This window comes from Ambystoma mexicanum, chromosome 7q, assembly GCF_040938575.1.
Source record: "Ambystoma mexicanum isolate Mex_15411 chromosome 7q, UKY_AmexF1_1, whole genome shotgun sequence".
NCBI lineage: Eukaryota > Metazoa > Chordata > Amphibia > Caudata > Ambystomatidae > Ambystoma > Ambystoma mexicanum.
The window spans coordinates 478,861,283-478,888,831 of record NC_090941.1 but is presented as its reverse complement, the minus strand read 5'-3'; the positions used below and the strand labels follow the sequence as shown (position 1 = coordinate 478,888,831).

At 45.4% G+C, this 27,549-nt stretch overlaps 1 protein-coding gene across 1 annotated transcript in view; it reads right to left on the bottom strand.

The window, feature by feature from the left end:
* Positions 1 to 1,127: 1,127 nt before the first annotated feature.
* DLEU7 (deleted in lymphocytic leukemia 7) overlaps positions 1,128 to 27,549 on the bottom strand; it is a 42,057-nt gene continuing 15,635 nt past the window's right edge. The window contains exon 3 of the mRNA XM_069640142.1: positions 1,128 to 4,781. Within this exon, the coding sequence (XP_069496243.1) occupies positions 4,575 to 4,781 (207 nt within the window). The 3' untranslated portion in view covers positions 1,128 to 4,574. The remainder of the gene's footprint in view (positions 4,782 to 27,549) is intronic.

Genomic DNA, 27,549 nt, shown 5'->3' with positions numbered 1-27,549 from the left:
AAGTCAGTGCTCTGTATCTTTGTTTTAAGTGAAAGCAATAGTTGACAGTAATATTCCTTTATATAAATATATTAGTTTTCTGTAGGTTAATGGCAAACCTTTACAAGCATTTCTGATTTTAAGAGTGCAATGCGTTTTGTAATCATGTTGTGCCCATTTTCATTATTTTTCTTCCTGACTTTTGGTGGACTGAGGCCTTTCATAAAGTATTTGTTTACTATATAAAGACTTTGCTGTCATTTTGGTATTTATGTGTGTCAATGAGGGGCTCACCGCCCAAATGCCTGGTGAGTTCAGCCTTTGGATGTCAAGCCACACTACCCTAAGAGCTCAGCTCTGGAAATAAAAGTATATACAAATATAATATGCCGATTTTCATTCACTGGACTGCAAGCATATACAAGCCTTTGGCAGAACCTCTAGACCCCCTAAAAATAAATAAATTATCAAATACCGCCATGCAGACATACATTAGTAAGCAGACAAGGACCTCATTGCAGAAGCTTTGCACTACTTCAAGTTCAATTTTGCACAGCATCAGCTGAAGGCAAGAAAAGCCCTAGTTCTCATATGTATTCTTTCAATACATCTTTGTGCCAGTGCTTTGTCTGCCCTTTTGCTAATACTGTGCCACGTTAGAACTAGGGCAAACATTTTCCTTGTGAAAAAATTGCATTGAATTAATACTTTTTTGTCCATACCATGCAATATTGCACTCACACTGGCACAACGTTTCTGTAATGAGGAATTGTTGTTAAAAAAGACAAAATAACCCTGCTCTGACTAATTACTGATTTTGGCAATATGAATTTAATGTATACTGAGCTAGCTAATTCTTTGGGGAATGGGGGGGTGTCAGAGGCCATCTCCGAAGACTTCCACTCAGTGAATTTTGTTCTGAAATGGTGACTTTATAAGAGTTGCAATAACAATTTCAATATTACAAAAGGATATTTTGGTCATAAATCGTTGTGTTCGTTCATGTTTTAGATTGGTGTTGTCTTGTACATGAGCAGCAGGATTTGCTCGAGTATAAACTGGGTGGTTTGATGACAAGTCAAATAGAAATGTATTGTAGTAGCTTTCACCTGTCAATAAGATTCCAAAAAGAAAGATCGAAAAAAGAATTAAAATTGGAAACAACGTTTTTAAAATGTATTACAAATGGCACAACATTTCAAGGTGCATCCTTTTAACACATTTAAAACAGCTGCGGTTGGCAAAACAAATTGAAACACTGTACAGTCACATTATGTATCCAAGCAGGCAAAATAAATATAACAATAAGATAACATGAAATGAAGTCAGTAAACACAATATAGCAGACATGAAATATCAGTTATGCAAATAGTTAAACATAAAAGGATGAACTATCATTGGCTCAGAAACAGTTCAAACAGGCCTGGAGGTATCAACACAGCCAATCCGGATGACGTTCTGCATAATAGGTCTTATTATGCACCCAACTGGGTTTGTCATTATTTATAAACATCTGGTCGTCTTTGCTGTTCCCTAAAATATTCTTTAGCCAAGTGGGGATGCACATTATACTGCAGCATGAGCTTTGACACTGAGCTACTGTGGCAGTCAAAGAGCCACAGAACAATGTGTCAACAGAAACAATCCGCTATTTCATAGATAATATGCTTAGAATTGTGCCAGATGCATTAACTTGGGTGGGGACGGTTAATGTAGAAACCACTCCCGCTCATGGGGGCAGCCGAGCCTAGGTAGGCCTGGACGAAGGCAATGCCTCGGTGAGAGCTCAAGGCCATTATCGGCCCAGTACGCCACCTGAGCGGGGGTGATTGCTATTTGCACACCGGGGTCCGGCTGGGGTGCGAATATTATTATTTCTTTTTTTTTTAAGGAGATCGGCCCCGCGTGTGCTGCGTGAGCCTAATCTCGGACGGGAGGAGCGCCGGGACCGGAGCACAAAGCTCCAGTCCAGCAGATAAGTGCGAAGGAGGGAGGGTGGTGGGGAAAAGGGTGCGGATGTCTTTGGGGGAAGGGGAAACGTGGGGATGTGGGGAGGCAACAGGGATAGCCTCCCTGTTTCCCCACAATCAAGATGATGCCATCCTGGGAAGGGCCATGGGTGGCTGGAAAATGGAGGCGGGACACAGTGTGTTCCCACCTGCTTTTTCAGCCACCTGATTGGCTGAGTGTGCTTTCCCGGGTGCAAGTAACACAAAGCTCTTGTTACAATGTTTGTTTAGCCCAACTTTCTTCATCAGAGCTAAATATGTGTTGACTACAATGACCAGACACAAAAGTTAGCATTTTGTGACTACTGGCTTCCTAAAGAAGCTGATCTACGTCAAATCATACAACCAGAAAGATGTTGGGTTCTAAATCGGCTCTAGGAAGGATTGCTGCATTTTTATTCCAGAATGGCAACTTCACTGATTTTTTGGTGCTGATTTTTGTTTTACCACAAACAGCGGGGAGACGCCCGCAGTCCACCCGTCCACCTCCCACCCTCAATATATATCTTACCCCAACTTATCATTTACCTGTTTGTGGTGAAAACAAATTAGCAAAGAAATGTGACACAACTGAATTCGGCAAAGTTGCCATTCGGGAAAAGTAAGCTGGACCTCTAAATCATCCCCTATTGATGTTAATGGTTTTGAACTCTATTTAAATACATTGTACAATTTACATTTTTACAAAAAAATTACGATTTTTGGGTTTCGAATTGAATTTATTCTTTGTATTGGACCGTTTGCTCTTGAAGTATCTGGCTGTGGCTTTACCGTGATCTTGGGGTGTATGTGTTTCACCTGGCTAATATATTAATATATTTAATAGAAATACAAACAAAATATTCAGAGGAGTCTCATATTCCCATATTCTAGCAGATATGTGATGGAGATATGATGTGATGGAGATATAATGTGATGGAGATATAATGTGATGGAGATATAATGTGATGGAGATATGATGTGATGGAGATATAATGTGATGGAGATATGATGTGATGGTGGTACTACGGATAAATATAAAAAATGTAATGCAACAAAGGACACAGTATAATGGTGCAGCTTTCAACCCATAGGCAGCAATGTGTTGCTGTGTTGCTGCATTCTTTTTGAGAGGGCCATTTCATTAATGGTACAAAGTTTTTTCATCGACAGCTATTTTTTTGACTTTTTTAACAGAAATTATTTGCCGAAATAACCCATCAAAAAATATAGGGGGGGTGGGAAAGGGCATATAAAGGGTTGGGGGGGGTCAGGAACTGTAAAACAAAGATAGAGGAGGGAGTTTTGGGGGAAAACCCCACAAAAATAAAAAATAAAACATTTCAATGTTTTTTCTGCCGAAAAATATTCGTAAAAAAACCTGTCAAAAAAATTGCTGTCCATGCACTGACATAGAACCCCATTCCTAGAGGGAGTACTGAAGATTTAATAGTGTAGTCTGATAGGGTGAAGGAATATCCCAAAAATAGTTGCATGGTGATTCAGGAACTCTTAGTCCACAGAGCTCCCTCCTTATCAAGACTTGGTTTGGATCTCCTGTACCACCCAGGACTTTAAGGGTGGTTCAACGGGGGCCTGATCACCCCCAGCGCAGACGAGGCATGTAGGTAGGGCAGCCTCACTTTCGTACCGTAGCGACAGCAGGATAAGGGGGACTGGTACAGAGGGATTGGTGGTATTCACACTGTGCACATTGGTAGGCCCGGCAGGCATCCATCGGCCGGAAGATCTAGAACAGCCCACAGAAAGCACAGACACTGTGGCTGGAGCTTGTTGCCTAGTACTGACAGACCCTTCAGCCAGCCACCCACCCACACAAAGGCCAGTCCGGGAACCTATATATCTACGTCCAAAGCACGGCAGCTGGAAATTAAATCTAGCATTATCTGCAGTGCTGGACCACGTCATGTTGCCCGCATGTTCTGAAGACGACTGGTCAGAGACCACGGCACTCTTCCCATGTAGAAGGCACAAGGTTGCATCGAATGCAAGGACGCACCGAGCAGTTCCCTGACCGGACTGGGCGGAAACAAGGGGAGTGTGGCAAACAGCCAGGTGGTGGGAACCTCTCCTTACAGGGATTCTAATGTGCAAACTCTGTAGCTGCACTGTACACTGTCCTCATAGTGACATGCTTATTTCCAGCCCACATTCAGAACTCTTTGAACGCTTAATACTATATCAGCAGAGTTAACAAGGGCTTCTCAGAATTTATAAAAAGGGTCAGAAATGTTTCTCATCCAAGAGTTTTGAGGCCGTCTTTAAAGCCATTAGTCAGTTTTACTTCTTGCAGGTAATGCTGGGTGCTACATCAGCCATCACGGTTGTTTTGAAGCATTACAGTGGTTGCACCACTGCATTGCAAGTCAGACATCCTCGACCTAGTACAACTGTTAACCACTTCAGATGTCTGTCAGACATCTTGTACTGCCGAGTGCCATGTCAGACATCAGTGCTGCTGAACAGCCGGGTGCCACGTCAGGCATCAGCATTACCACACTTCCGGTGGCCACATCTGACACCGTGGACCTGGTTCCTTTGGGTACCACATCAGAAATCAGGCAACCTCTACTGCTGGGTGGCCCGTCAGACATCAGGGATGTTCTGCAGAATGTCTGTCAGAGCGGAGCGTGCATCGTTATGCGAATCCAGGGGATGTGCTGCAAGGGACTGAATCAGCTTCTTCACTATGGTCTTCAGGCAGTGGTGCGCCGCCAGCAGGTCTCTGTCGAAGTGCTGCCCCTCCAGCTGCATGGCCATGTGGCTGCAAATGTTTCGAAACTCAATGCTATCCTAATGGGGAAAAGAAGAAGACTGTGGTCATTCAGTACTAGACATTCTCAGAGCATCACACCTATTCTCAACCTCCTTACATTACACGACCATTAACATTAGCATTTCATTTCTAACCAACGAAATGCTGCATCTGATATGAAGGAAGTAGTTAAGAAAGTAAAAACAAGCATTGGCAAAGCCAGCTGTTTTGAATTGTTTCCCCTACGGCATTATTTTCAACAATGTTAGACTGTTCCACAGATTATTCAAATAAAATCTATAACATGTCACTGCTAGTCTGTAATTGTTCTATCAAAAAGAAAATGAATTCAATCCGTTTCGACTATTGTTTACACTGGATATCAACCTACTGCCTAGGAAAAGCTACTGGCATTTACCAATGGTTGCCATCTGTTACAGGTCAATACATCTGGGTCAGCAACAGTAGATGGTGAGGAGTGGTTAAGTGTATTCTGATAGAGAGATACATTATGTGGCACTAAAAATAATGTTCTGAAGATGTGACTTAAGCATAGCAACAAACCTGTCTATAATTGGAGGTAAGTTTGTTTCCAATTGCCAGACATGACATGGTCCTGCAGAACAATCAGCTGAGCCCCAAGCTGAGGTGTTAATTCACGGCTCTGTGCTGGGATGATGTATTGTTCATAATTCGGGTGGCTATATATATTCATTACATCTAACCCATTACCTTTGAGAAATCTGCTTCTGAAGGCAGCAAGCATTGTTTTAGAACACCTTCACGTGAGGACGAGGTGGCACTAGCCATATGCATGTCGTAAATGCATCCCTCAACAAGTACAAGGAAAATAAATACACAAATTAAATGCAAAGCACTCAAAAAAGCAATAATCCATGGCCAACCCCCCTACATAGCCAACCAGCCAATACACCAGGCCTGATTTACAAAATCTGTTTACAATGGCGGCATCCCGCTTTGTAAATTAGGCCCAACCTGTTTTAGGACAAGAAATGGACAAGCACCCAGAGTCCCAACCTTTCTGTGCAGCACAACACACAAACACAGCTAAACTGAAATTCTTAACCTACTATTTAGTGGAACACTAACATTTTACCTGCCTACGAAGAAGCACCCGAACAACCTTTGCAGGGTGCAACATCCACTGATAACACACGTGTTCAACCGTGTCTGTAAGGCATCACTCAAACATGAACAGTCAGAAGTAAGGTGTATTTGTGACAAACCAACCAATTGAACCACACAGGTAGAGTTTCATGCAGAACAATCAACAATGTGTTACATTACTCTTCCCTGGGGCAGAATCGTATTTACTCCACACACTGAAAACAAATAAAAAGAGGCAAAAGCTGTAATGGATGGAATTTATAAATCCATGTGCTGGGTGAGATTCCTTGTGTGCTTGCTGTGTATGTCTGGCGGCATGTCAGGCCAAAGAAAGTTGGGAAGGCTATGTACAAACAAAAATATTAGCCGAACGATAAGAATGTTAATACAAGAAAGGTGTCTGTCTGACCATTCGCGCCCGTGGAAGGGCACACAGCCAACCAGGTGGCTGAAAGAGCAGGCGAGAACACAATGCGTACCGCCCACTGTTTCCAGCCACCCGAGGCCCTTCCCCAGGTGGCGCCATCTTGATTGTGGGGAGGCAACAGGGAGCCTCTCCCTGTTGCCTCCCCACGTCCCCACACTCACCTCCCACCCCCCAAAATCACACCCATACCCTTTACCCAGCCCCTCCCTCCTTCCCACTGACCTGGTGAGCAGGAGCATTCTGCCCCTCCCACCCGCGGCAGCCATGCAAATAGAAAAGGGAGTAGGTCACCAGTTAAAAAAATCCACACGACCCACAGCCCTCACCTAGGTGACAGGACATTACTGGCCATGTCCCGCCTCCCCAGATGGGGGTTATTGCCATATTCCCTGCTAAGGCTAAGAATTCACGCAGTTGATTTTTCACAATTTCTGTTCTATATTGAGTAGTACTCCCCGTTCTCCATGAGTTTTATGAGAACGTTCATGTATTTCTATAGGCTACAAATTCAATCAGTTGATTTTACACAATGTAACTAACTTAAACCCTTCCACATCTTACTCTAGCATTGCTCTTTAAATTGGGCAATGTATGATTTAAGTTCATTTCTGGTCAACAGAACATATGTTTGACACTAACACCCGTTTGAAAAAAGTAGCACTGTTTCATGAAAGAAAGGCAAAATTTACTGCGCAGAACAAATTCAATAATTAAATAAATGCAAAATATGGCATTTAAAAATGAAGAAGGACTAACGCGAATCAAACCGCAGGAATCCCAAACTTGACATATTCAGTTTTAAAAATGTTGGGAGACAGTTCAGTCTGTGAATTACAGTATTAATCACAACACAAAAAAAAACTTACAGTAGGTATGATTTCTAAATCACATGCTTATTCAATCTGTTGTACGTAATGCTGACAAAGCAAAAACCATCATTTACTTTGCAATACATTAACAATAACTCGGAAGGCGTGGTGCAGAAACTAAGCAAGTTGATGACAAACATGGTCATTGCACAATACTCTGGTGGAAGCTTGTTAATAAAGGCTGCATCAAAACAGCCCAATAAAAACAGTCAACAATGTTGCCTTTGTGCTACTATTGATCCATAAGACGTCCAGGGGATTCCAGAGTGCTACATCTGAGAAGGATCCATAATGACCGCTCATTTTGTTTCTTAAAGAACACAGGGAATGAAGTGGCAAATACAAAGGCCAAGGACCTGAGTATTCCCCAATGCAGGTCCACTACAAATATATCCCTACCCCCTCCCCCCAACCCAATGCCCGAAACATTTGACAGGAAGCCATGGAATCATGCAGGGATCCTCCCAGCTGCAGATTGGCCCCTACCTTGTGTCGCCATATTGGATACACAGACCAGCATTGTATGCACCAACATTCGCCTCATTTGCCGCGACGCACCTCCAATCCCCAAGTACACAGGTGTTTCAAGGCGCGAATACATATATCATATATCATATACCATATATCATATACATATATCATATGTAGATCATTCCTTTGGCCTGCAAGTAGGAAATGCCTGACTAGAAAAACAATGGAGGATATGCCCTATCGTAATGCAATGGCCTGATCACGCGGTGGCAGCTACATGCAGGTGCATGCCGAGGTAGGTATGAGTACAGTGTAGGAGGGTCAGCTAGGGAGACAATCTCTCAGGGAATAATCCCATAATGCTGACAGCCCTGAACCTGAATTGCACAACACAGCTCTGGCACACAGAGGCACAGCATATTAGAGTCCCAATTGCCATGCATGCGCAGTGAGTCACCTACCAGCTACATTAAGGACAGGTAAGGCATGAGATGTGGACTTCTTAAATTGGCTGGGATGTTGGTGACAAAAGATAGGCAAAAAGTAGATTTCTTGGAAGCAGAAAACATGAAACATCCTGTGAGATCAAGAAGGTCCATCCATGGGCATCTCTAAACCATCTGTGAGTAAGCAGAAGCGCGCGCGGCCTGGGGGGAACGATCAATGAAAAGCAACGGGAACAAGAAAACATTCAGAAGCTCCTGAAATAAATGCCATAATCAATCACTGGTCTTGGGCACAAAGTGCCTCCGGAAATATGCAAAGCAAGTTCTGTTCACTGCTTGAAGCAGTGGTCTACGAACTTTTTATGCCAAACCCCCCTGAGCAAAACATAAATTGTTCCGTACCCCCCTGCCCCGCCCCTCTGCATTGGTGTTAATTTAGTAAGGTTAGTAGCTGCCGTTTATCACAAAATGGCAGGCCAGCAGGGATCTTAACCACTAAATGCCCACAGAACAGCTATAAAGCCTTCTATGTCAGCAAGAGGCTGATGTGGAGGAACCAGTGTTAGAAAGCAATGAGGTGATAATACTGTACCATATCCCGTGGGAGGTGATGCCCCCCAAGACTCAGTGAAGGCCCCTCATGTGAAAAGTCTGATTTGCCCTGGCATCTCTGTACTATTGACTTGTACAGAGTCCCCACAGACCTCATTTCTCCCCTGCTTAGAGTGGAACCAGTATGCGGCACACAGCTTGTAATGCAAAGCGCACATTTTAAGTACCAGGACAAAAAAACAGAGAACTGAATACATTGCTGAGCTAAATGAATTCTGACTGGCAACATTGGTGCAGTTGCTCCCCCCACCCCCACCAAGACTCAGTGAAGGCCCCTCTCATGTGAAAAGTTTGAAATGCTCTGGCGCCTCTAATTTGAAAAGGATTAAATACCCTGGCGCCTTCCCTGGCCACTGCAGGAGAAATGAGGAACATTGGGTCTTTGTTCTATTCACTTGTACAGAGTCCCCACAGTCCTCATTTCTCCCCCACTTAGAGTGGAACCAGTCTGCGGCACACAGCTTGTAATGCAAAGCGCACATTTTAAGCACCAGGAAAAAAAACAGAACTGAATACATTGCTGAGCTAAATTAATTCTGACTGACAACATGGGGGCAGTTGTCCCCCCCCCCAACACTTAGTGAAGGCCCTTCTCATGTGAAATGTTTGAAATGCCCTGGCGCCTCTAATTTGAAAAGGTTGAAATGCCCTGGCGCTTTTACCATCTCTACCCCCCATAATGTTTTTGTTTTCTTTTTAAATTCTTTTTCTTGTTCATTTGTGATTTGGTTAAACATTAAACCTTTAACAAACACTCACACAATTAATCACTCGATTAAGACACATCTTAATAGAAACGCTGAGGCGTACGGGAGTCTGCCTGGCAAGAGACGACAATCTCCCCCCGCCCCTCTTGCCTTGATACTTATGGCCTCCACAGACAAAGAACAAACAGTGTGTTTGAGGTGAAATATTGTAAACCCATTGCAAATCTCCTTTATTGTCATGGCATCAAAAAGAAATATACCCTCTGCAGAGAAATGAAAAAAACTGGGAAACGCACATAGAGTCCTGTTAAACCTATTGATAAGTTCAATCGCACCTTGCTGCAAAAGAGGCAAATTAGACAAAAACGATCTGACGTCCACAATGCAACAAAAAATCACTGGGTTTTGGGATCTGGCCTCAATAGCCAAACACCCCCCTCTACAGGTCTCTCCTCCTGTTATTGTGCATCCCATTCACGTTTGCCGAAATAACTTCTGCCCAACCTATGGCTGTGGATTCTTTGGGCAATTTTGATGACGGTCTGTAGCTGTGTTCTACGCCGATAGATAATAATGGCTCTCTACTTAACTTGAAGTCTATTCCACAAGGAAAAGCACACACCTTCTTTTGCCGCGATGCTGGTCATCACAGCAAAAGAAGGTGTGTGCTTTTTTCCTTTGTCTTCATAAATAGGCTTCTAATGGAGCTTGAGGCCACACAAAGATTCCGGGCCCTGTTGCACTAAGCAAGTGTGGCAGGGGCCGTGGATCGGGCTGTTGCTTGTTGATGAAGCAACAGCACGATCCTTTTGTAATGTAATTTTCTCTTTTCAGGCTGTGAATGTGCGTCCCCCTGGGCATGAGGCTGCGGCCCACCAGAGAGGCGCGCCCCACAGTTTGAATAACGCTGATCTAATGAAAGCAGAGGGACCAATTGAGAAAACCGAGAGGTTCCTACAGAAACCGAAGACAAGTACATTTCCCTGTTTAAACTGCCAACACTGTAGCAACATCATTAAGGTGACTCCATCAGGCATCCACATAATGGGAAGAAAGTAAAGCTAAACCATTATGCCACCTGTGGCTCTTGAATGGTCATCTATGCCATTTGATGTCCATCTAGCATATATTATGTGGGCCAGACTGTTAGAAAAGCAAAGGAAAGGTGGACAGAGCATAAGTCTAACATTACGACATGCAATGAAGCAACACCAGTCTATAGAGACTTTCGGGAGAGACACCATACCATTGCACAGATGAGATTTGTAATTCTGGAAATAGTACACTGCTTGCCAAGAGGAAGTGACCTGCATAAGAGACGGACTCAAAGAGAACTATTTTGGATACAGCAGTTAGATTCATTGGAACCATTAGGAATGAATAAAGAGTTTTACCTTGTCCTATGTGTTTAATCTTTCAAATTACTCTACAGTCCTAATTGTCTCTAACAATTAGTGTTGCTCTTTGAAATAATACTATTGTGTCAATTACTGCCTCTGCTCTTTGTATAACCTGAGTAATCTTGAGGACATTGTTATTTTCTAACTAATACAATTATCATGACTTTGGATGCCAACTTTGATATTTGTAGATTATTATCCTGACTATCTTTGAAATTCATGAGTTTGTCAATTTCCTATCTTGTCTCTAGTAGCCAAAATTGACTTTTAAACAAAGTTCCAGTGACCTGTATTGATGAATCTAACACAACATGCACATGATTATTTGCCTTAGTAATTACCATTGGAGAACATGTACCTCTTTGTCCATCTTTCTTGATCTATACTGCACTAGCAACGTAGGGCTCAAAATGAGAATTCAATGCGCTTGCGTTAAAACCCACACCTGGGTGTCAGGGATCCCCTTGTAGGCAGGAGGTATCACTTGGGAACCTGGAGAGAGTACCCAGTACATCGCAAATCTAACCTCCACAGGAGATACACATGTGAACTTTTTTCCCATTACTTATGATCCATTATGCTTAAATGTGTGCTAGCTGTGTCTTTCTGACATTGGAATACACTGGAAACAAAATGATCTGCTACCATCTATTTTGCAAAGCTGATGGATTCAATGAAGAATTTTATCATACCCATCGAAGGAGCCCAGGATCAAATCTGTATCACGGTCATTCCATCAGCCCACCCTGATAAACTCTATTACATTTTTAATTTTTTTTTTATTTTAAAATGTTTTATTGGTTTCATATGGGCCTCATTACGACCCAGGCGGTAAGTGATCGAAATTACCGCCATGGCGTAATGAGCGTTAACGCCATGGTCCGATGGCGATAAGAGCGCCATATTACGACCCATCGCGCACAAGCATTACGCCATGGCGGTAACGTAAACTACGCCATGCCGTAAACAGCCCTTACCGCCCTCGTTAACAGCGCAGGGTGACCTACCGCCACCCATCATTGCGCCGAACGTAGTCAGCGGTCACCGTAATTAGCGGTGACCGCAATTAGGCGGAACCGGAAATAGCGTAATCGCGGTGGAACGGGAAACAGCACAGCGGCCATCTTAAAAAACACAATCCATTGCCATCCTACCCAACCACACCACAACCAACCCTCAAACCCTGACATTCCCATAACCCACCCATTTCCTCAGCCAACCATGCCTAAAGTTGTCAAGAAGGCATGTGACAGGCAGCGGCAGGAGCGCTTCAGTCGAGAGGAACTGCAAATGCTTGCAGACACGCTCCAGGAGAAGGCCGATGTTGTCTTCTCCACTGAGATGACCCGGACAGCCATAGGCCGCAAAAAGGAGGTGTGGGAACTTGTGGCACAACGTGTCAGTGCTGTTGGAACCACCCCACGCACCTCCAAACAGTGCCGCAAGAGATGGGACGACCTGCGGATCAGGGTCCGGGGCATTATGTCTGCCAACCGTAACCTGGCCCTGGGAACTGGCGGGGGAGCAGACTCCCCACTGAAGATGCAGCCATGGGAGGAGACATGTGCCTCTCTGATTGGCATTGAGTGCATCGAAGGTGTCGGCGAGATGGAGAGAGGGGCCCCGAAATCTGGAGACACAGGTAGGTGCCTCATATCCAGCCTTGCAAGACACCCTGATACACTTGCACGTGACAATCACAATGTGGCAGACGCAACACATCAGCAGATGAGCCACACCCTGCGCACATGCAGCATGTACACTGTACAGTAGGCAGACACACACCTGCATGCAAAACCGAACCTAAAGGGAGGCAACCTGTATGTCACGGGCTACTAACTCCACCATCTATCCATTACACTCTTCACAACGCCTGCTCAATGTCCGCTGAACCATCAATAACAGTCACCCTCCTCTGCTCCACCACAGGCTCGCAATCGGACACTGGCAGGGACGACAGCACCAGCACCCCAGCCAAGAAGGCCAGGAAAGTGGGAGAAGGGAACCATGCATCCACCTCTGCTGGACCCAGGCAGAAACCACGGCAGGCTGAAGAGGCCAGGGCAGCAAAGTCCCCCGAGGAAGGGGTCGTGACAGCGCCTGCAGCCCAACAACACCCACTGTTGCCCACTGAGGGCAATGTGTCAGCAGGGAGCAGTACTGTTGGGGAGACTGCAGCCATCGCTGCCTGCTCCGACAGTGATGTGGAGGATGACACTGGACTTGACCACAACACGCAACTGCACTCACCACACCTATCCCCAATCAGCCATCATGGAGATGACACCCAGGGCCCATCGCCAGCTAATTCATGGCCAGCAACTCCAAGCCCAGTGGGAGTTGTGGAAGATGGGAGTAGTCCCATTGGTCCCCCATTGGCACCCTCCATTGGGCCAGAATTCCAGCTGTCGCTGGAGCAGATTGCCAACAGGCAGGAAGCACTGGGCACACTCCTCACGCAGCATGTTGCAGAATGTGGAAGTGCCAGTGCAGCCATGGAGAGGAGTGCTGATGGCATCAGGGCTGCCATCCAAACTGCCAGCAGGGACATATGCACCGAACTTGCTGCAGTGCGGCAGATGATGAGCCAGCTCATCCAGACAATTCTGGACACATGCCGTACTGAGCAGCCCGGTACATCCTCAGCTGCAAGTTCAGCACAAGCCTCTCCCGTCCGCAGGTCATCCAGGACCCTGAGGAGCACAGGCAGGGGGGCCCCAGGTTCCGGGAGAGGGGGCAGTCAATAGTGTGCTAAACTATACACACTTCACCACGGGCACTGTCACATGTTTGCAGGGTGTTCAGGGGGAGGGGGAGGGGGGAATTGGGTGTGTTGGAGTGTTCAGGGGGGAGTGGGAGGGGGGAATTGGGTGTGTTGGAGTGTTCAGGGGGGAGGGGGAGGGGGGAATTGGGTGTGTTGGAGTGTTCAGGGGGGAGGGGGAGGGGGGAATTGGGTGTGTTGGAGTGTTCAGGGGGGAGGGGGAGGGGGGAATTGGGTGTGTTGGAGTGTTCAGGGGGGAGGGGTTCTGTTATACCTATTCAGAAGAACAATACACTTTTTCTTTTCTCACAAACGAAAAGTGTGGACATTGCTCATTGCGTATGTGTGCTTTATTCTTTTACAGTCCACAGTGTTGACATACCAGACACACACAGTGCCCCAAGTGCCATCCATATGTCACACACTCGCTGTGTGTGCTAGAAGTATCGGTCAATGACATTCTGACGCATTATATGGCCCTCCTGTGCATCGCTGCCTCCCTGAGGTGCTGCCCCATCCCCATCATCATCATCCCCATCATCAGGTGGTTGTGGTTCTGCGTCAGGGGGCAGAGGCACGTTTCGTCTGATGCACATATTGTGTAGCATGACACATGCCATGACGATCTTTGCAACCTTCTCATGGCGGTACAGGAGTGCCCCGCCAGACCTGCTGAGGCAGCGGAAACGTGCCTTCAGTAGGCCAAAAGCATGCTCTATCACCACACGGGTACGTGCATGGGCATGGTTGTAGTCCTCCTCATGCTGGTTCGATGGGTTCCGCACTGGTGTGAGGAGCCACCTCTTCAGGGGATAGCCCGCATCACCTGTAAAATGTGAGAAAAGGATGTGTCAGGAACGAGATTGATATGTGAACATGACGCACAACCATGCCTTGATTCTGACTGTTACTGTGCACCAATTGGAGTTATTGATTTACACTGTGCAACCAGTATGTGTTCATGGCTCTCATGTACTGTTTTGCATGCAAAAACACAATGGGGGGACGATTGCCTTGTGAGTGGCCATCCACTGTGTCCGTTCAGGCCGTCATTCATGTGACCTTGCACGTGTCCTGTGAGCTTGAAGCTCACATGATAGCAACATTGATGTCTGGCTCATTATGACCCCAGTGAGCATTACTGGTGTCAATGGGGACAGTTTGTGGGTCTTGTAGTGGTGCATTGATGTCCCTGTCTGTCATGTGCCTCCTTTGTGCGCAGTTGTGGGGGACAGGCCTTTCAGTAGTTGGTGCATGGTGACGTGCATGTTGGTGTTTTTCTTTAGGGTCAATGCGGTCACAATTTGCACAATGCACTTGCAAATGGTTGTGTCGTTTTTGGGATGTACTTTCATTCACATGTTGGGATGATTAGGTCAGGCATGATGTGTACACTACTCTGTTGACGTCAGTGCTGCCACAGGGAATGATATGGCTACTGCTAGTTGCACCCATGTGACGTATGCATCACCCCCCTGTATCTGCCAGATGTAATATGCATTGGTACGTCATTCAACACCCACTTTGCATTTCCATGCTCATGACATTAGACTCACCGAGTAGGTAGGATCTTGGGCCTGCATGTCGCTCCATGTAGCGTGGTATTGTTGAGTTCCGAAGGACCATAGAATCATGGGTTGATCCGGGGAATCTGGCACAACAATGTGTGATGATCCTGTTGGAGTCACAGACCATTTGCACGTTGATTGAGTGGAAATGTTTACGGTTGCGGTACGGTACCTCCATGGCATGTGGGACCACCAATTCAACATGGGTGCAGTCAATGGCACCAATGCAACCAGGTATGCCGGCCAGTGCATGGAAACCCACTTTGGTGTTGGCAATCTCCTGGGCAGACCGTGGTAATGAGATGTGGTCATCTGTGTGCTTGAGGAGGGCATCGAGCACTTGCATCAGTGTACGCGAGAATAATGGTTGTGATACGCCATGCAAGTGCCCCACTGTGTGCTGGTAGGTGCCTGTGGCCAGGAAGTGGAGCACGGACACTACCTTCAGTAGGGGGGGGTGGCAGTGGGTGTTTCAATCATGCTGACGATGTCGTTGTGTATCATGTCCACAATGGTGGTGATGGTGTCCCGGTCCAGTCTGTACAGGGTGTGGATCTGCTCAGCGGTGAGGTTGAATGGGCTGGGTCTGATGCGTGGGATTGGGGGCTGCCTGCGTGGTGGCACTGGCTGTGCTGGTGGGGCTTGCTGGGCCTGCCTTGCCCTCCTTCTCCTCCTGCGTCTCCTCTGTGCAGCCTGTTGTTGTTGTTGTTGTTGTTGTTGTAGTTGCTGTTGTAGCACTCGCATTGCTATCAGGTCCTCCAGCCCCAACATTGCTAGTCCTATTGGTATCATTGTGGAGTGTGACTGGGTGTGGGAAGGGGTGGGGTGTGCTCTTTTTGTACTTCCTGAGTCTGTATTGCCTTCACCTGTGCTGTTTCTGTGCACCTGTGGCAGCTGCATTCACTTTACATGGCCCTTTACGGTTGGTTCGCGGTGGCGTAATTAGCACCATGGCGGTAAGGTACTTAACGGGCTGGGTGATGGCGTTAGGGGCATGTCCGCTTGGGTCGGCATTCGCGTACCTTTCCGCCATGGCGCTAAGTACGGTGTGGATGTTTGCGTGCGCGCGCCCTTGGCGCAGTCAGCGGCAGCGTTAGCTACGATGCCGCTAATGACATTGTAGTTTACGGTCACGGGTCGTAATCGGCCCTAGCGGAAGACGATGGCGGTAATCGTTTACCGCCATCGTTTTTCGCTTTGCGCCAAGGTCGTAATGAGAACAAGAGCATTGTTAACAATACAAAAAAACCTTCAACATTAACTCAATCCTCCAATCATTTCTTGACAGTCAAATTAAAAAAAGAAACATGTATATAACAAAATATCCTTCCCAAATCCAACATATAAAAACCCACATCCAACTTCTCCCAAAGCAATTCATTATTTTTAATTTCACAGTCATCCAACTAAATAGTCAATCACTTTCTAAAAATCTCTCTTCCCTCCCTCCCCAATTCCCTAGTTAATACAAATTCCAACATTTTCATTACTGCAATTACCAGACCAGTTTGCTCTCCCATCAATTTCATTTCCACCAGTCGATGGGACTTAAGGTTTCCCCCACTGTCTTATATCCCTCTAAAAAGACATTTTTCACTTGGTTTAATGATTCACAGGCCATTATCAAATGCATGGGAGATTCCACTGAATCCACAACCTTGCAGAATCGACATTGCAGGTTTGTCACCCACAGCATTTTCCGCAGCCACTGCACCTCTCTTGTATCCAAGATATTTAAACGACACCTAAGCAACATATCTCTATATCTTGGTGAGGGAAATGTTTGAAAATAACGGGGGGGGGGCACATTGAGACTTTTACCATCTTCAATTCTCATACGCCCCAGCTTATCCTTCTCACAACGCTGTATAATATCTATTCACTCCCATGTCTGCAGCTTCTTTTTTACCTTTGATGGATTACCCATCAATTCACACACCTCAACATCTCTCCCCTTGAATATTTTCTCTACTTTCAGTTTCCAGAGATTTAGATGTTTATCATAAAACCACAGGCTAAAATCCAGGATTGCAAATGGTCTTCTTAAAGACGTTTGTGCACATTTTCGATACAGAGCCATTGTCTTCCATACCACCATGGATTCCAGCGATTGTAGCTTAAGCTCATATCTAATCGCACATATTGGAAGTCAATTTGGGAATCTCAGCACATTTCGCCAAAAAAAGACCTTCTAATTTCTCCCAAACTCTATTTGCGTCAAGCAGCATCGCCTTTCACTGGAACATGGAAAACAGATGCAGATCTTACTGTCCAACCCTTAGGATATCCAAATACTTGAATGGCATGACAAACTATTGGGTAATCATAACAGCTATTGTTACAGTTCTTAGAAGCCAGGGAAATCGACAAGAAGCTTTATATAAAAAGCCAAATGTTATTAAGCCTGAAACAGGGTTTGTTGTACAGAAGGCAGTGAGGTATTGCATGATCTCACTGAAGGTCATTCTGGCCCAACTACTGTTTGATGACAAAATGCACTTTGCACCTGCTCTTAAGGAAATAACTTTGGCGTTGGGTGTGAAAGCACATTATCTGACTCAGGGGTCTTGCTAGGTCTGGAAAAGATCCGGGGCTACACTAATATCGGGACTGTCGGGAGCTAGGCAGCCTTTTGGCTTTAGCCCCTGAGATTCTATCAGGGGCTTCATCTAAAACACCCGGGGCTATAGCCACCTAAATCCCCACCCCCCTAACAACGCCTCTGAATTCCGACTTGGTTTTAATTTGCAGATATAGGACTTGCAATATCTCCTATTAGATTAAGCGTGAATAGCTGCCACTTAAACATAAGGCACCCTGAAAAGAATGTTGCAAGATTATGTAACTATGTGGCAGAGCACTTACGCAGAATCAATATCCCGATTTCACATGAACATCAAATGAGAAGTGTGAAAAGACATATTCATCATATGCAAAAATGATGTTCTCCATTGTGTCTTTTAATCTGTTTATTATAAATCCCATCTAGCAGTTTATGTGCAAAAGTAATTTATATAATTTCAAATGATTACCAAAGGAATTATAAATTGGATAGCCGCCCACCTTGTGTTATTGAATAAGGTATTAAACAGAATTTTGACTGAACATATGCACTCAAGGAGAATGTATTGAGGCAGCTACAGATTGGCTGACATTGTCACTAGATGTGTAATTTGACTAACTCATTGATTGATTGAATATAATCGCCTTGACATAGACCACTGGTTACAACACGTGTTGACACGGTACTAGGAACAAATAGGCATATGAACAAAATAATTGAGGATACAAAAAATAATTATTTGGAACCAAATCACAATATTATGTTAGATATTTACGTGAATGATATTCCTGTGTATCACTTTGCATCTAGCGTGCTTAATCAAGGATGATTAATTGGAGGCACAAGGATCACTAGGAGTAACCATTTCAAATTGTATAAATTACTTTTGCACATAATCTGCTATATGGGATCTATAATATACGGATTAAAAAGGCTCATCTGAGAATATATATGTCATTTATAACACGCCTGTACACAAGTGTTTCTAGGCGCGACAAGACAAGGGAGGGAACACAGAGGGATGACAAGATAAACGATCTTACTAGACCTTGTGTCATTCAGATCATGTAAAGTGAAGGGGGAAGGGAGGAGGGGAAGTGCCAGGGAGAGGGAAGGGGGAAATATAAATTTTGCATATGATGAATATGCATTCACACTTCTTATTTAATGTTCATACAAAATCAGGATATTGAACTCTGTCACAGTTACATTATCCTGGTTTTAAATTGCACCTGCATGTTGTAGCCCATTCCAGAAAGAGGCATGAGGAACCCAATTTGGTTTCATGAGCACATCAGTGGTCTCTCAACAAAGGAGCCTCATAGGTTTGTGTTGTCTGTGAGGTAGGTTGAGGCCAACAGAGCTGCACAAGTCCATAAAGGTCCTTTCCAATACAGCGGGAGCAGGTTCACTTTAAACAGGTCTGCTTTGCGATGGAAGGAGAAGATTGAGTCTTCTGCTCCTAAATTGCAATCAACTTACCTGCTCCAGTGAGGTTCCAGAAATAAAGCAACATGATCAGCATTGGGAATTCTCAGCCTGCAGGGGACATAGTAGCTGCACAGAATGTTTCTGTGGCTGGTAGGCATTATCTCCATCTCCCTCTTCCTCATCCAAGTACCTACCTGGGGGAACCCATTCACAGTTATTTTAGTTCAGCCCCCTCCACTCTCCTGGAGGCATAATAACTCCCTCTTACCCACAATCCCATAGTTCAAAAAGGCCTGTCTTTCGTACAGCGACCATGGTGAGCCACTGTTTTTACCTCTTTTCCTGATGACCCTACTTCTCGGCTTTGGGGGAAAACTGTTGCTGATTGCAGGGCGATTTGGCTCAAGGGTGTGGATTTTTTCTTGGCAATCTTGTGGTGCAAGTGGTGGGGGGTCAATGTATAAGGAAGAATTGGCTGTTGATGGTTCCAGGGAAAAAAGGAACTATGGGTGAGGTCATGGGCGGTGAGCCAAAGACAGAGAGTTTGTAGCAGGTAAGTGCTGGGGCATATGAGGCGACATGTCCCACAAGTAGTGCACATGACGAAAACAGTACAAAGCATTAGAGTGAACAAGAGGGGGCAGGCCTCATGGCATCAGAGCAAGGCTGCCATCTCTCAACAGCGAGAAAGCACTATGTTTGGAAAATAATCCAGGGAAAAGATGCGCGCATGCATGGAGGAACACTCCCACTATGAATCATAGGCTCGCAAAAAGAAGAGGAGCCAAGAAAAGCATAAGATGGCTAACAGGCATAAACGGAGGCCTTGCATGGACAGGAAATAAACACAAGTTGTGCAGGAGCAGAAGGCCAGGAGGAAGAAAAGGAGGACTACATTGTCATCATCATCTTCTTCATCGCTCCCATCCTCATCATCCTCATCATAACCAGATCCTAAGTGAAAGTATCTAGGTAGAGAGGAGGGCATCAGGGTACTGCACGGGTTGTCCAGTTATTTGGTGTTTGTGGAGCCAGGCCCTTTAATGGGCTCTACCATACAACAATATAAACATATCCCCAAAATAGGCTTGTCTCTTATATCAGATATAAGGGAAACGATTCTGGCTACGTGGAAAGTCCCCTAGCATAACCTGATACCTAGATTCATAGCACAATTGCATCCCCGGAAAGCAGAAAAGAGTTTACCAGAATCAGTTGAAGTGGACTGTACCCTAGCTAGTTTAGTAGGGATATCCTCTACGGTGGTCAAAAAAGCAGATTCGGTGGACAGAAATGGTGCCTCGGTTTTTCAAATATCTCTTTCTGACACTAAGAGCAAATACTTTGGCTCTTACAGATCAGACATGGTCCTAAATGGGTTTAGGAGACCCAACAAACTACCCTCGACATGCAGAAAGCATTGAACTCCGTCTCCTGGGACTACCTCTGGCAGGTACTTGAGAGGAGTAACTTTGGGCCCAATTTTCAATCCTGGGTCAGACTTCTCTACTCATCTCCTGTTGCCAAGGTCCGTACTGAGGACCGGTGCTCAACCCTCTTCCATATATCCAGAGGTACGAAGCAGGGTTGCCCCTTCTCGCCCCTAATATTTGCTATAGCCATTGAGCCCTTGGCAGACAGGATACAACAAATACATGCACACAGAGGCCTGAGACTATCCGCCCCCCCTGAGATCATCTCCCTGTATGCTGACGTTGCCCTCCTCTTCATTCGCTCTCCTGCACAAAACCTTGCCCCTATTCTGGAGGATGTAATTCTCTTTGGCACAATATCGTGTCTCTGGGTAAACTGCTCTAAGTCTATAATGTTTCCCTTAACTGAAGTCACCACTTCCCCCCCAGACCTGTTGGGCTTCACTTGGTCACAGACCGAGATCACCTACCTTGGACAACTTTGGAAACTACCTTGCCTCCCTTGACCGAAAGTGTGCAGGCTGGGCTAAATTACCAATCACCCTGGCCAGTAAGATCGGTATCTTCAAAATGGTTGTGTTGCCCCAACTACTTTACAGGTTCCTGAATGTTACCCTGTCGCCAGGACGTGATTTTTTTCAGACACTGACCTTTATCGTCAACACCTTTCTGTGGCACTCCGGTGCGGTCCGCCTAAAACTGGATACACTAACCGCCCCAATGTTGGGGGGGCGGCTTTGGTGCACCTAATTTTGTAAAGGTATTGGATAGTTGCACAGGCACATTTTGCTTCGCACTGGTTTATATCTGCAGACCCCCCATGACACGCTGGACTTAAACGCCTTGCTGTGGAGAGTCGTAATATCCGCTCTTTAGCCCTCCCCTCCCAGCATGTCAAATTCGAACCTCTTGACCAGGTAGGCTCCACGACTCTAGCCTTAACTAAGCTGTGGAGACAGACTAACACCATGCACCCGTTTCACAGCGACTTCCCCCTCTGGAACTTCATCCCGGAATCCCCCGTATTTCCCCTGCAACAACAAGTCTATCGGCTAATGCAGGTTTCGAGACTGCCCGAGATGTCTTCGACCATGGCAAATTTCCTCGAATGGTCAGACTTGCCACTCCTCCTAAGGGGGAAGCCCTCCCACTGGCTACAATATGTGGGTCTCCGTCGCTCCTTTAAGAACAGATGCCCAAACTTTCCCACAATCCCCATAGATGATCCGATATTGGCTGAAATCCTGAATATCTCATCATTTAGACGGAAGATCTCCAGACTGCACACCGTATTACAATCCAAGGCCATCCTCCCTTTTGCTAAAAGGAACACCTGGAGCGAGAATCTAGATATTGAAATAACTGACCAACGTTGGAGCCGCATGTGTGCCCGTATACATGAGGTTTCATTCAGCTCCCGATTCAAACTAATCCAATTTCAAATACTTCATAGATTTCACTACACCCCGATTAGACTACATCATATGTCCAAGGATTACACGCCCAGATGTCCAAGGTGCTGTTCAGATGACGCAAATTACTCACATATAATGTGGTCCTGTCCACGCCTCTCCCAGTTCTGGGAGGAAGTATGCTCCTCTACGTCTGAAATCCTAAGTCACACTATGGTCCCATCCCCACTGATATGTCTCTTCCATGAATTCCCGCAAGTGGGGCGTGACTCTCGAAACTAGCTGGGCTATGTATGCTGTTAGAGTCCGGTGTATCCTTCTACTCTGGCTCCGCCCCGGTCCCCCCACACAAGCCCAAAGCCTCAGGGCCATCACCTGGGCCTCGGATACAGAGGAGGCCTGGATAGGACAGCAACCACTAGTGTCTAGACCCAGAAACATTTGGACTCCATTCTGCTCCTATATCTCCTCCTTGTCGATTGCCAGTGATGATGATGCTGATGATCACCCTTTCATAGTCCTAATGACTGTTTAACTCTTTTTTTCTTAGCTGTCACAGTATTATGTTTATTCTGATTGTTGTACCAATGTTTGTCTTGCTACTCCCCTGTACGAACTGTCGTTATCCTGTATATGCCGGTCACATATTTCTTAATTATCTGTAAGCTGTTCGCTTTCTTATTGTAATGTCAAGCATAATAAATAAAAATTTAAAAAAAATAAGGAGACCCAACAAAGCGCCTGAAGGAAGGGACTTTGCCCTAATCCTTGGGGAAATGGAGACGCAAGTAGAAATGCATTCCAATCGTTCTTATGATGAGGTCAGGGTTCCAACAATGTCCGTGGGGGCCTCCATCGAGCAAGGAGGTATCTACATATTCGAGATTGCCACAGGATGGGTCATGAGAGTCCATTGCTCTGCAACTTCTAGCCAATGGAATAAAGCTCTTTGGGGATGCATTACAAGGCAAAGAACATAAGATGCCGATGGCAGACTGTTTTGGTCTCCCATGTATCAGTGCACGGATGTGTGTATATCTTATTATTTTCCCCAAACACACGGAATAGGAAGGCAATGTACTTTTGGAACGCAAGAATTCACTCACTCTCAGTGATTATAAAACTGGCAATTGCATGGCCGTTCATTAACTCAAATAAACATTACAAAATAAAATGCAGAATTAGAAAACAAGGTTATATCACCATTGGCATAGGTTTGCACCACTTCATCCCTGACAAGAACTTCACTGGACAGCTTCTCAAACCAGGCTCGGCGCACAGAGACAGCACAGCAGGGCTGGAACCGGATTCAATGAGTCCACTGTCTCACAGTTCAGCTGAAGCTATGTGTCTCTCTTTGCCAGACTCGTCTGATGCCCCCCAATCTAACTTACACAACTACAGACTAGTACTTCTCCAGAAAGGACACCTGCTGATAGCATCTCATAAAGACCCAGCCGATGTACTCATTGGAATGCTGTCTGTTTCTCATGGGAGCCAAAAGAACGCCTTTCAGCTTCTGCAGAATTCAAAACAAACCTTGTCTGGCCTGGGCACCAACAAGATATTTTTCCAGTGTTTCAGAAAATGCAGACGATATTCAGAAATTAAGCTTTCACTGAGAATTGGAAGCAAATGTCCACTGTGGCACACAGAATGCATTTCACATAGACTCCATATTTGAGTCAAAGATATTACATTTTTTAAATGCATTACTCAGACAAACACACTCACAGGCTTAGGAAGGAATTTCATCATTTGTCCAGTTCCAGGGCTTTTGGTTCTTGGAGAGAACCTAAGGCCCACACTCAAGCAAAGTTTAAATGTGGATAGTGCTCAAGGGATAGGCTGTGTTTTAACTGAGGTCATGCAAGGTCCCACAGAGGCAGAAGTCCTGACAATCACTGTGGACATGTAGACGACAGGCTGTGTCAGTTCTACAAGGTTGGTAGTAACATACTTCAGGGTCCTAAGGACAGTGAGGTTGGACTACCAGTTGGAATTCTCAATGCCTCCAGTACCGTTGGGCTCTTTGGTGACCCCAGATCTAAAGGACCCTTGTGACTAGGAATTCAGAAGTTTTAGGGCAAGGAAGCAATAGTGAGAGTTACTAAGGAGAAGAAGAGACAGGGCTTTTATTCAATCAAACTCCTGGTACCCAAGGACGAGAAGATGTTCAGGCTTTTGCTGGACATGAAAGGGCTGAATCCGTATATCATCAGGACCACCTTCAAGATGAAAATCTTGCAGAAGATCTTCCCCTTTGTCTACAGGCCAGTTTGGATGGGTTTGTATCAATCAGTCCCTCTCATCATATATTCCTGAGGTTTGCTGTGGGGCGGGGCCCTTTCTAGTTGAGGGTTCGCCCCTCTTGGCTATGGACAATGCCCATATTCTTCACCAAACTCCTGGATCCTTTGGTGACAGAACTTCATCTGGATGGTATCCAACTGTTAACCTACCTGGAGGACCTATTGATCAGGACAGCATCCAGGGCAGTCACTCTGAGCCAGATGCTGAGGACATGTTAATTGCAGATGGAGTCATGGTTTCTGGTGAATTGGGACAAATCTCATCTGGAACCAGCTCAGGAATTGACTTTCATCGTGCCCAGTTCTCAACAAGAGAGGGGGAAGTTCTTTCTTCAAGAGGATAGGTCTTATTGACTCAAGAAGCACTAAAGGCAGTGCATAGGAGGGATTCAGCTTAGCACAAGCAGTGCTCTGGGTTTGATGACAGATTGCCTGATGTGTGTTTCTGGTGCTTTGGCTAAGAGTAAGACTACATTTCAGACCTTTGGTCACCCACATTCACAAAGCCTAGATTCCGGCCTCTCAGTCATTAAAGCTGAGATTCAATCATCAATATGGAGCACCAAACTTTTCAAAGGTGTGAACCTGAACCCCCCACTCCAGGATCACAATTATAACAGATACGACTGGCATAAGGAGGGGTTTGACTTGTCAGCTCCAAGAACATCAGGGAAGGTGGGCACAGGGCAAGAAGAGTCGGTTCCTGAATTGGACAGAGTTGTCAGCCACTGGCAGGGCTCTGTGGGCCTTCCCGTCTGCAGTGCTCAATCAAGCAGTGTTGATTACAATGGCCAACTGCACGGAAGATGCCTATACAATCATCAGTGGGGGTGAGATCCAGGCAACTTAAAAACCTGGGCAAGAAAATCTGCCCACCTAGTGCTCCTGAAAGCAGTTCACATCAGGGGGTGGACAACAGGATCACTCCAGCAGAGTGTTTCCTTGCTATCTTTTCTGCAAAGCATTTTTATGAGCTTCTGTGGCAGGTTCGGAGTTCCAGTTATAGATATGTTTTCATTCCAGGATACAACTCGCCTGTAGAAATGCTGCTGCAGGTCTCAGGCACACTGAACCTGAGGAGAGCATGCCATGGTGGTGCATTGGCCATGGGGTCTCCTTTATTCCATTCCTCCAGGTCCCCTAACTCCTTGGGTCTTCAGGAACCTCAGGATCAACGAGGCAGAGGTCATTCTAGTAGTCACTTACTGGCCCAGGAGGGGTAAGTTCCCTGTGATCTTGGAACTAGCAAGAGTACCAGTTTGGCTGATTCTGTCCTGGCCTCCCCATTGAGGAATCAATGGGGTCTGAGCCGAGGGGGTTTGCTGGGTGGTCTTGAGATTGAAAGGAGGGTCTGAGCAATCTGGGTATTTAAGAACAGGTTGAAGTGTCCCTTCAAGAACATGTGTCCAGTTACCCAACAAACTTATAATAGACATTGGGCTACTTTCATTGCATGGCATGGGAGAAATTAGGTCTCAGCAATGGAGCACTATCCACTCTATCCTTCCTTTCCTCTGGGATGGACGGCAGGCAGAGCTTTTCTGGAGAACTGTGTGGTAAAGGGAGAAGGGAATCAGCAGGTGGGGAAATTGCTCAGGCATTTTTCCATGGAGAAACCTGTGGGTCATGTGTGTACCAAACCTCAGATCTCCCATTGATGTTAACAACTCTGATGTATCCCCTTTGCAACCAATTGACTGATATTACATTTTCTGACACTGAAGACTACCTTTCTTTATGCAATTATATCTGCCTGGAGACTGAGGAGACAGGAGATCTGATTTGTGCTCCTCCCTTCCTTAATGTGCAATCCAATGCTCCTATTTTCCAATGTGACCCGGACTTTCTACCAAAAGTGCTGATGAAATTCCATACGTCCCAGAATATTGTATTAATAAAATGTTATCAAAATTCTTCTGCTGAGGAGGAGCAGTACTGGAATATCTGAAGGGGGACAGAATTGTTCAGGAAATAAGACAGTCTCTTGATTATGTTCATATCCTTAAGGGCAGAGTGGAAGGATGTGGTCCCTACAAATTGCAGCTGGATTGGAACTGGCATTACATTGGCCATGGGAGGTCTCACCCAGTGAAAGTGCAAGGGCACTCGACCAGAGGCAAAGCGGCATCATGGGCGCGTGCATTTTCAGTGCCTCTGCAGGAAATCTACAGACCGGCCACATGAGCTGATCCCGACACTTCATTAAGAATTATAGATTGTGTGGATGGTGACCTCAGAGGTTTATTAGGAAGATTTGGAGTAGGAAGATTTGGACTTGGATTTGGATCAACAAAGGTTCCAAACTGAAGTGAAAACAGGGCTCTTCCTCCTCTCTCTGGTTCAATGTCTCCTGTTTGACACTTGCATATTTCTTTTTTACTCTGAGGGCATTTTACGAAAACGTAACTATAAAATGATAAGATTAATGTAAATTCTTATCGCAATATGGATTTATTTCTGCTGACGGTTATATGCATTATTCTTAGAAGATGTTGACACAGTCAAACTTCTACTGGTTGGACAAAGTCAACAGGAATTATCAATTTAATGAAAGCCAGACAGCCTTATTGAGAGAGAAGCAGAACATGAAAGGCGGTGAGGAGCCTAAAGCTGAAAGAATCTATTTGAACACTTCTTAGTGCTGCCCCCACAAGAAAACCACCAAAGGCAAAGCAATGACGTGGGACACACGTTCACACAGAAAGTGGTGAAATAAAGAAGTCAAATGTAAAACACATAGCTTTATACAAATAAAATGAGTGTGAATGTTATGTTCCAAAATTTAATTCATAACAACATAAAGAGATATACCTATGTACATAAATATGTCTTTAATGAGTGAGTGTTTTTTGTCGTACTCATGCTGCAAGATGACTGCTTCCAAGTGCGGACAGCAAAATTCACTGTATGGTAAGTTGCATTAGTTTTTAAAGAGAAATCTGTATGCCTATATACTTAAGATAAGTGCCACGGGAGGGGCTTCAAGGCTCTTCTGAACTTCAGGTGATCAGGTTTGGTGTGGTGGAAGAGCGGGAGGAAGAGGCAGAGTTTGGTGGCTTAGTAGCCTATGGATCTTTTCCCAAAACGCTTGTACTTTAGTTAATGATCAGCAGGTTCTGGGAGAACGCTGTCACCTGACTGGACTGTCATGTGGATGCACGAGCAGGCATTCCATTAGAGTGTTTACCTCTGGATTTCCACACTTCTATCTCTCGGTCACTAATTGAAGTTATGACCCATTCAGCCATTGACTATTGTCTTATTGG